Source organism: Artibeus jamaicensis, unplaced genomic scaffold (genome assembly GCF_021234435.1).
Source record: "Artibeus jamaicensis isolate MK-2021 breed Jamaican fruit bat unplaced genomic scaffold, CSHL_Jam_final contig_354, whole genome shotgun sequence".
Classification (NCBI taxonomy): domain Eukaryota; kingdom Metazoa; phylum Chordata; class Mammalia; order Chiroptera; family Phyllostomidae; genus Artibeus; species Artibeus jamaicensis.
In genome coordinates, this window is record NW_026521803.1 from 30706176 (window position 1) to 30721944 (window position 15769).

Below are 15769 nucleotides of genomic sequence, written 5' to 3' on the forward strand. Positions count from 1 at the left end.
CAGTGTGTGGTTGCCTCTCATATGCCCCCCTACTGGGGACCTAGCCCGCAACGCAGGCATGTGCCCTGACTGGGAATCAAACCAGCCACCCTTTGTTTCACAGGCTGGGACTCAGTCCACTGAGCCATACCAGCCAGGGAAGTATTCTTTTAAAATTATGATCTAGTTGTTATTTCTCTGTTAAAAAGATCTTGCATTGATTTTCCTGCTTACTGCTTGGCTACAGGATCAAGTCCAGATTCCTTACCTAGGCAAAAAAGAAAAGGAAAAAAAGAGTCTCTGATCCTTGTCTCTGCTTACTTCGCTGGCCTCATCTCTTTGTGCTTTAACTATCCTGAGCTCTGTACCCAGGCTTGCTCGGCTGTATCATCCTGTGTGCTTTTTTTTGCACATGCTGTTATCCTTTTATATGTCTTATGCTCTACATATGCATAAAATTAAATCTGTTATTCTGCAACAAACTACTCCCCAAATTTAGCAGATTGAAATAGCAATGACAGTTTATCTTATTTCATTTCTGTGGGTTTGGGAGTGGCTTAGCTGGTTTGCTCTGGTACAGGATCATGAAGTTGCAGTCAGGTTGTTGGTTTGAGTTGCCATCATTTGAAGGCTTTTCTGAAGTTGGAGGGTTCACTCTCATGGTGATTTACTGAAAATACCTGGCAAGTTAGTGTTATGGTTGGCAGGAAACTGCAGTTTTCTCTCTGTGTAGACCTCTCTATAGAGCTTCTTGAATGTTTTCACATGACAGCTAGCTTCTGCCAGAGTGAGTGATCTGAGAAAGTGAGACAAGAGAAAGTGGGACAGCCTTGGTGTCTTTCAGACTTAGCCTCAAAAGTTATATCATTTCCATCAAATTCTGTGTTATAGGGAGGGGACTACACAAGGATGTGAGTAGCAGGAAGTGAGAATCCCTGGAGGTAGCTTGATGCCTGTACCATGCTTCCCTGATCTACTGAACATGGAGAACACTTCAGATCCAGCTTAAGTGAACCACAGTTGGGAAGCCTTTCCTGATCCTGTGTGTCCCCTGCTCTAGTACTAACCCCTAAATTACAGTTATTAGTTTACATGGCTGCTGTTGTGTTTCATGAATAAATAGAAAAGAAACCAAAATGAAGTATTTGTGTTAGGTATATGGTTAATGCAGTCCCTTAAGGTGTAATTAAGAAATGCTAAAATATTCTACTGCAGACTGAGATCCATTTAGACAGGAAATATGCATATACCTCTCAATATGTAAAATATTTTAAATAATTAATAATCAATAATATGTAGTGAATCTATTTTGAGAAATAATTTTTGAAGATTATTGCATAAATGTTTTAGGAAAATAGGTAATATAAATTGTAGAAGATGAATATAATTAGCATTAGATGTTATGTTGGTGTTAAAGATTTTGGACAGGCCCTGTACTTGGTGATTTCTGTGCTTTGACTTTGACGACTAGTTGAAAAATAGGTTTAGAAAAGGTCACCCATTTCATTTGTTTTTTTATGGGTTCTGTTTTTGTTTTTTAAAAAAATTTAATCTTACTTGTTTTTTTTCCATTACCATTTAGTCCCCTTATACCCCTCTCTCATCAGCAGTCACTGCACTGCTGTCCGTGTCTATGAGTCCTCTTTTCTTGTTGTTCAATCCCTCTGTCTCCTCACCTTCTCCTCACCCCACGGCTGTTATCCTGCTCTCCATCTGTGAGTCTGTGCTCATTTTCTGTGTTAGTTCCATTTGTTCATTAGATTTCCCATATGAGCGAAGTCATATGGTACTTGTCTTTCTCTGACTGGTTTATTTCACTTAGCATAATGTTCTCCAGGTCCATATATACTATCACAAAGGGTAAAATTTTTTTCTTTCTTTATGGCTGAGTAGTATTATGTCGTGTAAATATCTCATAGTTGTGTTAACCACTCATCTACTGATGGACACTTGGGCTGCTTCCATATCTTGGCAATTATAAATAATGCTGCAATGAACATAGGGATGTTTATGTTCTTTCACACTAGTGTTTTGGGTTCTTTGGATATATTCCCATAAGTGGGATCACTGGGTCAAAAGTAATGATTTTAAATTTTTGAGGTATCTCCATACTGCTTTCCACCGTGGCTCTACCAATCTGCATTCCCACCAACAGTGCAAAAGGATTCCTTCCCCTTTCTCTACATCACTGCCAGCTTTGTTTGTTGATTTGTTGATGATAGCCATTCTGACAGGTGCGAGGTAGTATCTCATTGTGGTTTTAATTTGCATTTCTCTGACGATCAGTGATGTTGACCATCTTTTCATGTATGTTGGCCATCAGTATGTCCTCTTTGAAGAAATGTCTGTTCAGGTCCTTTGCCCATTTTTCAGTTGGGCTTTGTGGGTTTTTTTAATTTTATTTTATTTATTTATTTTTAGAGAGAGGGGAAGGGAAGGAGAAAGAGTGGGAGAGAAACATCCATATGTGGTTGCCTCTCATGCACCCCCTGGTGGGGAAGGGCTTTGTTTTTGGTGTTGAATTTTGTAAGTTCTTTCTAAATTTGGGGTATTGGCTCCTTATCAGATGTATTGATGAGTATGCTCTCCCATCCTGCAGGTTTTTTAATTTTGTTGATGATTTATTTTGCTGTGCAAAAACTTTTTAGTTTGATATAGTCCCACTTGTTTATTTTTTCTTTTGTTTTCTTTGCCTGAGGAGATAGGTGTGATAAAATATTGGTATGAGCAAGGTCCAAGATTTTGCTGCCTATGTTTTCTTCTGCAGTTTTTACGGTTTGGGGTCTAACATTTAAGTCTTTGATCCATTTTTAATTAATTCTTGTGTGTGGTATTAGAAGGTGGTCTAGTTTCATTTTTTTGCACATACCTGTCTAGTTTTCCCAACACCATTTAGTGAATAAATTATCTTTAACCCATTATATATGCTTGTTTCCTTTGTTGAGTATTAATTAACTATAAAGGTATGAGTTTATCTCTGGTCTCTCTGTTCTGTTCCATCCACATATGGTGTCTCTGGTGTCTCTTTTTATGCCAGTACCATGCTGGTGTAAGCGTGGTACTAGCATAATAGTTTTGATTACTGTGGCCTAATAGGATGGTTTGCTATTAGACAGCATGATTTCTTCAACTTTATCCTTTTTTTTTTTTTCAGGATCACTGTTGTTATGTGGGGCCTTTTGTGGTTTCATGTAAATTTTTGAAATATTTGTACTAGTTCTGTGAAATATATCATTGGAATCTTGATAGGAATTGCATTGAATCTGTAGATTGCTTTGGATAGTATGGACATTTTAATGATGTTAACTCTTTCCTTCCTATCCATGAACTGTCTATGCCTATTCCCAGTATGTGTGCTTCCACTTATTTATATCTTCTTCTGTTTCTTTCTTCAGTGTCTTGTAATTATTCTGAGTACAGGCATTTTTATGGGCCCAGCACACTTCTGCTGCGCCACTCTGCTATGAATACAGGCATTTTTATATCCTTAGTTAAGTTTATTCCTAGGAAGTTTTCCTTTTTGTAGCAATTGTGAATGGGGTTGTTTTCTTAATTTCTCTTTCTGTTAGTTTGTTACTGATAGGTAAAAATGAAACTGATTTCTGGATATTAATTTTGTATCCTACTACTAAATCAATTCTAGTAGTTGCTTGGTGAATCTGTGGCGTTCTCTATGTACACTATCATGTCATCTGCAAATAATGACAGTTCTACTTCTTCCTTTACAATTCGGATGCCTTTCCAACTTGGATGCCTTTCCAACTTGGCTGCCTGTATGTGGCTTAAATGTTCCATCCAAGAGACATAGGGTGGCTGAATGGATAAGAAAAGAAGTCCCATATATATACTGCCTTTAAGAGACCCATATTAGATTGAAGGATACACACAGACTAAAAGTAAAGGGATGGAAAAAAAGATTTCATGCAAATGGAGAGGGGGAAAAAAAGCTGGCATAGCAGTCCTTGTGTCCAACACAATAGACTTTAAAACCAAGGCTATAGTAAGAGACAAAGAAGGACACTACATGATGATAACAGGAACAATCCGACGAGAGGATATAACCCTAGTAAACATTTACATACCCTGGATAGGAGCACCTAAATATGCGAAGCACATCTTGATGGACATAAAGGGAGATCGACAGATACAGTTATAGTTGGGGATATTAACACCATTGACTTCCATGGATAGATCTTCCAGACAGAAAATCAACAAGAAGATAGTAGCCTTAAACAACACACTAGATCAAATGGATATAATTAATATCTTCGGAGCATTTCATACCAAACCAGCAGAACATACATACATTTCAAGTGCATATGGAGCATTTTCTATGATAGACCACGTGTTAGGACACAAAACAAGTCTCAGAAAATTTAATATTGAAATCATATCAAGCATCTTCTCTGACCAGAATGTTATGAAACTAGAAATCAATCACAAGAACACTGAAAAACAACAAAGACAGGGAAAGCAGTCCTCAGAGGGAAATTCATAGCATTCCAGGCGTATCGAAAAATAAGAAAAAACTCAAATAAATGATCTAATTTCACAATTAAAAGAACTTGAAAAACAACAACAGAAAAGCCCAAAGTGAGCAGAAAGAAGGAAATAATAAAAATCAGAGCAGAAATAAATGAAATAGAATCTAAAAAATGATAGAAAAGATCAATGAATCCAAGAGCTGGTTCATTGGAAAGATAAACAAGATTGATAACCCTTTAACCAGGTTCATCAAGAAAAAAGAGAGGACCCAAATAAATAAAATCAGAAATAAAATAACAACTGACACAAAAGATTGTAAGAAAATATAATGAACCAACTACCTGTTTTTTACCATGCATCATGTGCATTTATTTTTTTGCCCAAATTTTAGAGGGGAAAAATAAAGGTGTGCATTATACCTGGGTAGTACCTGAAATACCTTGTGTTTGTTCTTATGTTTTGTAATAATTTGTTACATAAAATTTCTTACACCATAATATGTTCAAAAATAAATGCTAAAATTCCTTGCCCTGGCTGGTGTGGCTCAGTGGATTGAGTGCCAGCCTGTGAAGCAAAGGGTTGCTGGTTCTATTCTCAGTCAGGTCACATGCCTAGGTTTCAGGCCAGGTCCTCAGTGCGGGGCATGCAAGAGGCAACTACATATTGGTGTTTCCCTCCCTTCCCCTCTCTAAAAATACAGAAATAAAATTTAAAAATATGAAATTCCTTTATAATACAAGAAAACAAGTACATACATATAAATAAATAAATAATTGAATTAAAAATTAAAATGAAAAATTTTTTTCCTGAAAGTTTGGGCCAAAAATGTGGGTGTGCATTATACACCCCAAAATGTGTTACATGCCAACAAACTGGATGATAATAAAGTCTTAGAAACATACAGTCTTCTAAAACTAAATCAGGAAGAATCAGAGAGTCTGAACAGACAGATTACACCTAATGAAATTGAAACAGCAATAAAAAAACTCCCAATAAATAAAAGTCCTGGACTGGCTTCATGGGTGAATTTTACCAAACATTTGGAGAAGAACTCATACCTCTCCTCAAACTATTTCATAAAATTCAAGAGGAGGGAAGGCCCCCAATCTCATTTTACAAGGCCTGCATTATCCTAATTCCAAAACCAGATAAAGACTACAAAGAAAGAAAGATACAGGCCAGTATCCCAGAAGAACATAGACACTAAAATCCTCAACAAAATGTTAGCAAACCACATACAGCAGTGCATCAAAAAGATACACAATGGTCAGGTGGTGGTTATTCCAGGAATGCAAAGTTGGTACAGCATGCACAAATCACTAAATGTGATTCAACCACATAAACAAAATAAAGGATAAAAAACACATGATCAGCCCAAGCTCGTGTGGCTTGGCAGATTGAGGGCAGTCTGCAAACCGAGAGGGTCCAGGGCACAAGCCTGGGTTTCAGGCCAGGTCCCCAGTATGGGGCACATGACAGGCAACCACACATTGATGTTTCTCCCTCTTTCTCCTTCCCTTCCCCTCTCTTTAAAAATTAATAAAGTCATTAAAAATAAATTAAAAAAACACATGATCATATCAATAGATTCAGGAAAGCACTTGATAAAATCCAGCGCCCATTTATGATCAAAGCTCTCAGAAAAGTGGTAATAGAGGGAACATACTTAAACATAATAAAGGCCATTTATGACAAACCCACTGCTGGCATCATGCTCAACAGGCAACAACTACAAGCATTCCCCTTGAGATCGGTGACAAGACAGGGATGTCTGCTTTCACCATTCTAATTCAACATAGTAGTGGAAGTACTAGCCACAGCAGTCAGACAAGAAGTACAAGGCATCCAAATTGTTTTTGCTCCTTAAAACCAAGATATATTTATCAAATTAAATGTCGATTTTATATTAAAGTGAAGAGTTCCCTTAGTGATTTTGAGGTGGTTTTCGTAATTCAAAAATGGATTCAAAATACACAAATTTCCAAATTCAGATTGTGTTCTAATACATTGGAGCTATTCATCATTTAAGAGAGTTCCTTTATGTGTTCATAAAAGATTCTCACAGTGCATCTCATTGTAATCTAAATAATGAAAAGGATAATTTATAGTGAATCTCTTGCTTTTTTCTAAGATTTTATTTATTTATTTTTAGAGAGGGGAATGGAGGGAGAAAGAGGCAAACATCAGTGTGTGGTTGCCTCTCACATGCCCCCTGCTGGGGATCTGGCCTTCAACCAAAGCCTGTGCCCTCACTGGGAATCGAACCAATTACCCTTTAGTTTGCAGGTTGGCACTCAATCCACTGAGCCACACCAACCAGGGCTATAATGAGTCTCTTAGGTGATTTATTCAAATTTTTAATTTTTAAGTTAAGCAAATTAATTTTTTTCTTAAATAACTTTTATTTCAGAAATTAAAGATAATGCCTTGGAGACTTTCATTTTCCATTATAATTAAACAAAATATTTGATAAAACTGTGCTTGATAATATGATTTCCCATTACAAAACATATTTAGCTATATACTTACATTGTTAAAAATCTTCTTTTCATGTCTTTTAAACTTTTTAAACTAAGTTTAAACCTTAAACTTAGTCTTTTAAACCTTTTCTCTGGCCAGTGATGAGCATCTAGTATAGGCTCCATGAGACCAGCTCAACTTCACTAATTTAGGAACAAGAACTAAAAATACCGACTGTCAGCAAGCACATTAACAATCCCACTTCCTTTAAAATGAATTGAGGCATTAAAACTCTCTGAACTGAGTAATTTCATCCTGTTGATGTTAATTTTGAGAAGTTGCAGGCTTGTCACTTACATGTTATTTGGTTCTTGGAGCAAAAGAGCAAAGGGAGATCCAGAAAGGCTAAATGAACTTAATTCATATTACCTGCTCCTGTTTTAGAAATAAGAATGTTCCCTCTTGTTTGGCTAGCAAATTTAGAGCGCAATAGAAAAGTTTTGCACGAGTTTTCTATCCCAACAGTGCCCCATTCTCTAGAAACCACTTAGATTACCACTGATCCTCTTTGTCCTCACAGATAGTAACCCTCTTCCCCGTACTTTCCTAGGATTAATAACTTCTTAAAAAATGGTCATTTTTCATCTGTGGTTTCTGGCACAACTCTGACACCAGCTTTTTTAATCCTCATTGTCTTAAAACTCTTCTTTCTAGTGCTAGCAGGTCAGCTCATTCTAAACCAATCCAGAGATGTAGCTTTGTAACAGTTATGTTACAGATGTAGCTACATCTGGATCAGATGTAGCTTTGATCCAGTTATGTAACCATCACTGTTGCATGGTGTCTGAAATATTACAGAAAGAATCAAACAGAAAATCCCTTGGTGACTGGAAAATTAAAAAAAGGTTTAAGTGCAGGTTGTAGTTTCTTTTGTTTTTGTTTTTTAGAGTGGTGAATTTTATTGACTGTCTTCTGTATTATTTTTTAAAGTATATTTTATTGATTATGCTATTACAGTTGTCCCATTTTCACCTTTTAAACCTTTTCACCCCTTCAGTCCCCCTCCCACCCACATTCCCGTTCTTTAGTTCATGTGCATGTGTCATACTTATAAGTTGTTTGGCTTCTACATTTCCTCTACTATTCTTACCCTCCTCTGTCTATTTTCTACCTACCATCTATGCTACTTATTCTCTATACCTTTTCCCCTTCTCTCCCCCTCCCTGTTGCGAACTCTCCATGTGATCTCCATTTCCTTGGTTCTGTTCTTGCTCTAGTTGTTTGCTTAGTTTGCTTTTGTTTTTTGTTTTAGGTGTGATTGTTAATAATTGCGAGTTTGCTGTCATCCACTGTACATGCTTTTTATCTTCCTTTTCCGATATAAGTCCCTTTATCATTTCATATAATAAGGGCTTGGTGATGATGAACTCCTTTTAACTTGACCTTATCTGAGAAGCAGTTTGTCTGTCCTTCCATTCTAAATGAAAGCTTTGTCGGATAGAGCAATCTTGGATGTAGGTCCTTGCCTTTCATGACTTGGAATATTTCTTTCCAGCCCCTTCCTGCCTGTAAGGTCTCTTTTGAGAAATCAGCTGACAGTCTCATGGGAACTCCTTCGTAGGTGAATGTCCCCTTTTCTCTTGTTGCTTCTAGAATTCTCTCCATTTTAATGTTGGGTAATGTAATTATGATGTGCCTTGGTGTGTTCCTCTTTGGGTCCAACTTCTTTGGGACTCTTTGAGCTTCCTGGACTTCCTGGAAGTTTATTTCCTTTGCCAGATTTAGGAAGTTCTCCTTCATTATTTGTTCAAATTACTTCCATTTGTTGCTGTTCCTCTTCCCCTTCTGGTACCCCTATAATTCAGATGTTGGAGCGTTTAAAGATGTCTTGGAGGTTTCTAAGCCTCTTCCCATTGTTTTGAATTCTTGTTTCTTCATTCTTTTCTGTTCGGTCATTTTTTTCTTCTTTCTGGTACACTCCCTTGATTTGAGTCCCAGTTTTCTTCCCATCACTATTGGTTCCCTGTGCATTTTCTTTTATTTCTCTTAGTGTAGCCTTCATATTTTCATCTAAGTGCAAACAAAATCAACCAGTCTGTGAGCATCCTGATTACCAGTGCTTTGAACTGTGCATCTGATAGGTTGGCTATCTCTTCATCACTTACTGTATTTTTTTTCTGGAGCTTTGATCTGTTCTTTCATTTGGGCCACTTTTTGTTCCCTCAGGACACCTGTTACATATAGTAAGGGGTGGAGCCTTAGGTGTTCACCTGGGCGGGGCAACCCATTTGCTGGATTCTGATGCTATATGTGGGTCAGGGATCCGAGAGGGAACAATGGCGCTTGCTCTGCTCTCTGCTGCATTTCAATCACTTCTCCCACTTCCCACAAGCAAATTGGGCCCTTCTGGTGCTGATCCCCGTGTGGATGTGTTACAGAACAGACCGGGGCAGGGGGTGCTGAACAAATATAAAAGACCCCCTCTTTTTCTCCAGGGGTTCCCACCTACTGGGTTTGTTTTGCCTGCCACCTGAGGAAAGATATCTCTTAATACCAGAGATCAGTGAAAAGGAAAGGAATTTATTATTATTTATTTGAAATAATACAAACTAAAATTCCCCACAAATGCACACAGTCCTCCTGGTACCTTCCACATGGCAATAGGGAGCACTTCCAAAGTCTCGTGGTCCAAGACAGATGCGTGCTCCCAAAAAGACACCCAGTGGCTGCTGCACCTCCATTTAAATCCCAGTGCCAATCTTCTGCAGCCTCATTTCTGGCTCCTCCCACAATTGGCTGCAGCTGCCAGCATTCTGGGCGGGTGTGGCCCTGTGGTGTGGAGCCAGTCTTCTCCAAGCTCTTCTGGACTCCATTACAAATCCCTATTAGGGGCTCCCCTCTTGGCTCCATCCTATTACAGGTGGGCTTGTGCACGTACTAGGGCCCTGTGGGCCTCCAGCGAACTCTCCTGTGAGGCCCGCAGTCTCTCCCACTGCCTCAACCCCCACAGGTGTTTTCAGTCGGTGTTTTGAGGCTTTATTTCCCGGTGCTGGGACCCTGGGTTGAGCGGTCTGTCTTGCTCCCCAGTTTTGCCTGTTTTATCTGTTCATGAATGTGGGGCAGCCTGTCCGCCAGCCACCTTGAGTGCCACGCCAGCTCCACAATCTGCCACCTCACTGGGTCCACCAGCCTCCGCTTTGTGTGTCTGGGGTCTGCCAGCCACCCGACCCTGCCCATCCTGCCGGTCTGGATGAATATGTTTACTTTAACTCCTTGGTTTTCGGACTTCCACACGGTTCAGTATTTTGTCAGTACTGGTTGTTTTTTGTTTTTAAATTGTTGTCCTTATTTCAGTTGTGCATAGAGGCACAGTGTGTCTACCTACGCCTCCATCTTGGCCAGGAGTAAGTGCAGGTTGTAGTTGATGATGACAAACGTATTATTTATGTGTAAACATAATTGTACACCTCCTCTACACCTCCACTCTCCAACTGACTCTCAGGGAAAAAAGGTTGCTCACCAAGAAACTACTTCAGTGTGAACTAGGAAATGCGTATACTTGCACCTAATTTTTTCACTCAGCATTGTAAACATTCATGACTTAAGGGGCATTGCTTGTTGAAAAATTTACTTTTTGGACTGATTGCGTAAAGACCTCTTTTAAGTGCTATTCCTGTGTTCTGCTGCCAAAACATTGGATAATTGATATCTTGTGGTAGACTACCTCTTTAGTTGAGCTTCAAGCAGCAAACCTGCCCGTTGTTTGCTGAAGCTTCTTGTTCATAGTATAATGTGATGTTTCTAATAAAGAGTTTTGCTATAAGGAATAACTTCATAAATATTTCAGAACTGGCTTTTTCATAAAAGGTACTTTAGTATAGCATTAGTTTTCATGTTTTACTGATAATTCAAATATATTTAAAGTAATGTTTGTATTCATGATTAGTTGATTTGATCTCTGTGATAAAACATTTGAAATTTTGTTCTTGCATCACCCAGTCTTCATGGTCTGTTTTATTTATTCTTTATTGGAAAGTACTTTCTACCTGGATAACATTTTGAAAATCAATTAGATACAAAGAGTTTATAAGGTTTTTTAAAATGTATTTTAAGCATCAGTTATTATACTGCATTTTAAGATTTTGGGGGGTGTTTGAAAAAGACCTATTTTTTTTTGTTATTCTTACTACTCAGATTGTTGAAAGTTTTATTGCTTCAAAATGCTACTGCAGTCAGAGTTCATAAAGGGCACATTGAGATGTGGGTAAATAATTTGTTTATCAGCAGAAAATTTTACAAACCAAACCATATAGTGCCTCATTTTCCCCAATCATTTAAAATTATTTTAAACCATTTACTGTTGTTGAAGTAAATATACTAAACATATCCTTAAAGATAAAATTGTAGTAGTTAACATGAATTGACTTCACTAAGAGATGGAACAGTGACCTTTCACCCAAGAGACTATTGAGAATTCATACTTATGGCAACTATGTAGTTGTAGTGTAAGTAACCTTGACTCTAGTCTGAATGAATGGCAGAGTAGCTTATGCCCTTACTCTCAATTAGGGAACTAGAAAAATACAACATGGATTGATGTTTTTAAGAATACTTACTTGGAGTATGTCTTGAGTCAGTATATTAAAAAAAAAGTTTAGACTACTTAGAAACTATGTGCAGTCAAATGAAATATTATGGTAAAATAATTTATTTTAGTTTCTCATTACTTCCATTCTTTAAATTCTCACCTCAACCAAATTCTTATCCCAAAGGTTTTAAAAATGACTAGTAGAGTTTCAAGAATGCTAGAGACTGAGCTGAAAAAGTAGAAGACATGAAAATGCCTACTTTTTAAATGTGTTGTCATTTTAATCATATTCTTTTGGGTGCTTTTCAGATGCCTCTCCATCCCTTCACCCTTCCTTGTAGAAAGAGTTTTGGTTTATTGAGTGATGTTTGCCCTCACTTATCTCCTGTAGCTCCTGAGTATTGGTGTTCCATCGCTTACTTTGAAATGGATGTTCAAGTAGGAGAAACATTTAAGGTCCCTTCAAGCTGCCCTATTGTTACTGTTGATGGATATGTGGACCCTTCTGGAGGAGATCGCTTTTGCTTGGGTCAACTCTCCAATGTCCACAGGACAGAAGCCATTGAGAGAGCAAGGTATTACTGATTTTATAGTTATTTTACAAGTTGAACATAGCACACTGTCTTTTATTCAGAGTTATATTTATCAGTGTAGCTAATATAAGTGTTAGAATAGGGAAAAAACAAAGGTCATCTTGCAAATTCAGAGTCAGTAAGCATTCCACTTGAATTGTAGCTGTTTGCCATTTAAAATATAATAAAAGGCTCTCTTTTTTTAAGTTTATTTTTTATATACATATAGTTAGCATATAATCTTATGTTCATTATATTAGTTTCAGATGTATAATATAGTGATTCGATATTTTTATGCCATACAGTATGATTCTAGAATCACCTGAATTCTAGAATCAATTATCTGTCACTGTGTATGCTTATCACAATGTTATTAACTAAATTCCCCTGCCCCTGTTCACCTGTCCTCCCCGCTCCCTCCCTTCTGATAACTATCACTTTGGTCTTTGTTTCTGTGAGTCTGTTTCGTTTTGTTTTGTGTTTTTTGGTTCTACATATAAGTGAAACCACATAGTATTTGTCTTTCTCTGCCTGACTTATTTCACTTGGCATAACACCCATGTTGTCACAAATGGCAAGATTTTATTTTTTATTGGTACATAATATTCCATTGTGTATATATGCCACATCTTGAAGATTTTGTGTATATTTGTGTGTAAATGAAGTTTCTGTGGTTGAATAGTAACAAGACCTTTTGGAATACAGTTTAAAAACTAATTTTTATTTCCCCTGATCATATATTATTTCTACACATATTTAAAGGAAATAGTAACTGAAGACATGTTTCTGCAAATGTTATTTGTAGCATTGGAAAATAATAAAAAAGAATGGTTAAGTAAATTTTGATCAACTTTTTTTTTTATAGTCATTAAAACGTTGGTAAAAGTTTATATAATCAAATGTAAACACTTAAGATGAAATATCGGAAAACACAATTTTAGGTATTGTGTAATCTTAGCTCTTTAAGGAAATGTGTGTGTAAATACATCATCTTGCCTCTATCAAAGCTGTGTCTATGGCAGATTACCTATTCTCTAAGTCAGTGCTGTCTAATGTAATTTTCTGTGATGAAGGAAATGGTTTATATCTGTTGTCCAGTACTGTAGCTACTAGCCACATATAGCTATTAAATACTTAAAATATGGACATGTGATTAACTCAGTTTTTAAGTTATTTTTAATTAATTTAAGTAGCTACTTTTCTCTAGTGACTGTCAATTTGGATAGTGTACCTATAAGCCTTAGTTTTGTATTTATAGAATGGAAATGGTAATATTTAGCTCATTGAGTTGTGACGGTCAGTAAGAATTTATGTTAAATATTCCTGACACATAGTAAGCATGGGAGGGGGACCCAAAAAAACCTGGAATTATCTTCTGGAGGGTGGGTCCCTTGTAGTACAGACTTCACCTGCTAGGTGAGTGTTCTAGGAACCCATCTGTATCACTGTAACTAGCTGGTGGTGTTGTGAGAGGCTGTGTTTGGCTTCAGGGAAATTTTTTTTGAGGACTCAAAAACGTGTTTGACCATTTCATGATAGGTGATTTACAAGTGCATTTGCCCACACCGTGCTGAGTGTTCAGCAGCTTTTGACCAAAAACAGCATGACTCCCATGTCCCACCCTCCCTATTCACCTAATCTCTCCTCAATCGACATTTCTTATTTCCCTAGTGGAAAAAAAATCCTCAAAGGGAAATGTTTTGCTGATGTGGAAGAGGAAACAAAAAACAGCAGATGCATGAAAAGGCGTCCAAACCATTCCGTTCAAAATCTGCTTTGAGCAGTGGAAAAATATTTTGATAGGTGTTATTACATGAAATAGTGTTCTTTGAAGGTGACTGAAGTTTAAACATGTAAGAATAAGTACACAATTTTTTATAAATAAGTTCCAGTTTTTTTGGGTCCTTCTCTCCTATAACCTGAACTAATACATCTTTAAAAATACTTATCAAAATAAAATATAATTTCCCTTTTTTCCCTAAGGTTGCACATAGGCAAAGGTGTGCAGTTGGAATGTAAAGGTGAAGGTGATGTTTGGGTCAGGTGCCTTAGTGACCACGCGGTCTTTGTACAGAGTTACTACTTAGACAGAGAAGCCGGGCGTGCACCTGGAGATGCTGTTCATAAGATCTACCCAAGTGCATACATAAAGGTTAGTGGGAGTTTTACTTAAATGTTTTAGGTTTGGAAAACTATTTGTTGTTTAAAGAATTGAGATGGAGGTCGGAAGGGTAGAAAAATGTCTCTTTTTGCATTAAATCTCAGAAATTGTGTACTTATAAAACATATTTTCTTGGGCATTTGTTGACATGACTAGTTATTTAGTTTTGTGGTCACATTCATGTCCACTTATATTATTAGCAAATTTGTTAACTGTTTTAGAGTAATACATGGGTTTTTGAAAATACTGAGTGAACCCACCAAACATTTCTTTGTTATTGTGTAAAATTTTGTAATTCCGTCTTGGATAATCTTTAGGATTTTGTGAACAGGAATTCAAAAATTAATAGTTTTTCAAATTAAGAACTTGAGAAATGAAAAATTCAACACAAGGGTTTTTTCAGGTTGGTTATTTTGTGCATTAAATGAGTTTTATTTGACTTCCGCCAAGATGGAGGTATAGGTGGATGTGCCGTGCCTTCTCACACAACCAAGTTTAGGGACAACTAAATATTAGCATCAGAAAACACAACCAGAACACGGAAAATTGAACTTTTCGGAAGTCCGGTAACAACAAATTCTTCAGCCTGACCGGTAAGGGGCGAAACCGGCGTCTCTTGAGGGGTTGCACAGGAGGGCTCCGGTCTGACGGACCCAGGCGCGGAATCCAGAGGCGCGAATCCAGACGCATGGGTTCCAAACCCAGGATTGGACCTAGTGAGCGACCGAGCAACCCACCGGGTGAGCGACTGCTGAGGAGACAGTGGGGAGGCGGTGCTGCGTGTTGACTGCGGTTGCCTATCTGCGGGCGAGCGGACAGGCGAGGGAGTGGGAGGTTGGATCGGGCCCCGGCAGTCCCCGTGGCTTGCGGCACTAGAGGGCGCCGCCATTTCCCCGCTCTGACCACGCCCCCACATACAGCGTCACAACCCTGCGACCTGGGAGTCCAAGGCGCCGCTTCTCACATTTAAAGGGCCAGAACAGACCAAAAATGTCGCAGGAAGACCTCAAAGCCCCAGAGATAAATCTAAGCGACGAAGAAATAGCAAAACTCTCAGACGCACAGTTTAAAACACTGGTCATCAGGATCCTCACAGATCTGGTTGATTATAGCCACAAATTAGAGAAACATATGAAGGCTAAACTAAGGGAAATGAATGGAATTCCACAGGAAACCCATAGAGATGAAAAGGAAACTGGGACTCAAATCAATGGAGTGGACCAGAAGAAAGCAAATAATGGCCAAACAGAAAAGAGTCAAGGAGCAAGAATTCAAAGAAATGAGGAGAGTCTTAGGAACCTCCAGGACATCTTTAAACGCTCCAATATCCGAATTATAGGGGTACCAGAAGGGGGAAAGACACAGCCACCAGTGGAAAACTTATTTGAACAAATAATAAAAGAAAATTTCCCCAATCTGGCAAAGGAAATAGACTTCCAAGAAATCCAAGAAGCTCAGAGAGTACCAAAAAAGTTGGACTCAAGAAGAAACACACCAAGGCATATCATAATTACATTAGCCAAA

At 37.9% G+C, this 15769-nt stretch overlaps 1 protein-coding gene across 3 annotated transcripts in view; it reads left to right on the top strand.

The window, feature by feature from the left end:
• SMAD4 (SMAD family member 4) overlaps positions 1–15769 on the top strand; it is a 68989-nt gene that overhangs the window by 32400 nt on the left and 20820 nt on the right. For all 3 annotated transcript variants that reach the window (XR_005085214.2, XM_037165045.2, XM_053664179.1), the window contains exons 9-10: positions 11904–12087; positions 14068–14236. Coding sequence is in view for 2 of the 3 variants with exons in the window: in XM_037165045.2 (XP_037020940.1) it covers positions 11904–12087; positions 14068–14236 (353 nt within the window). In the remaining variant the exon portion in view is untranslated. The remainder of the gene's footprint in view (positions 1–11903; positions 12088–14067; positions 14237–15769) is intronic.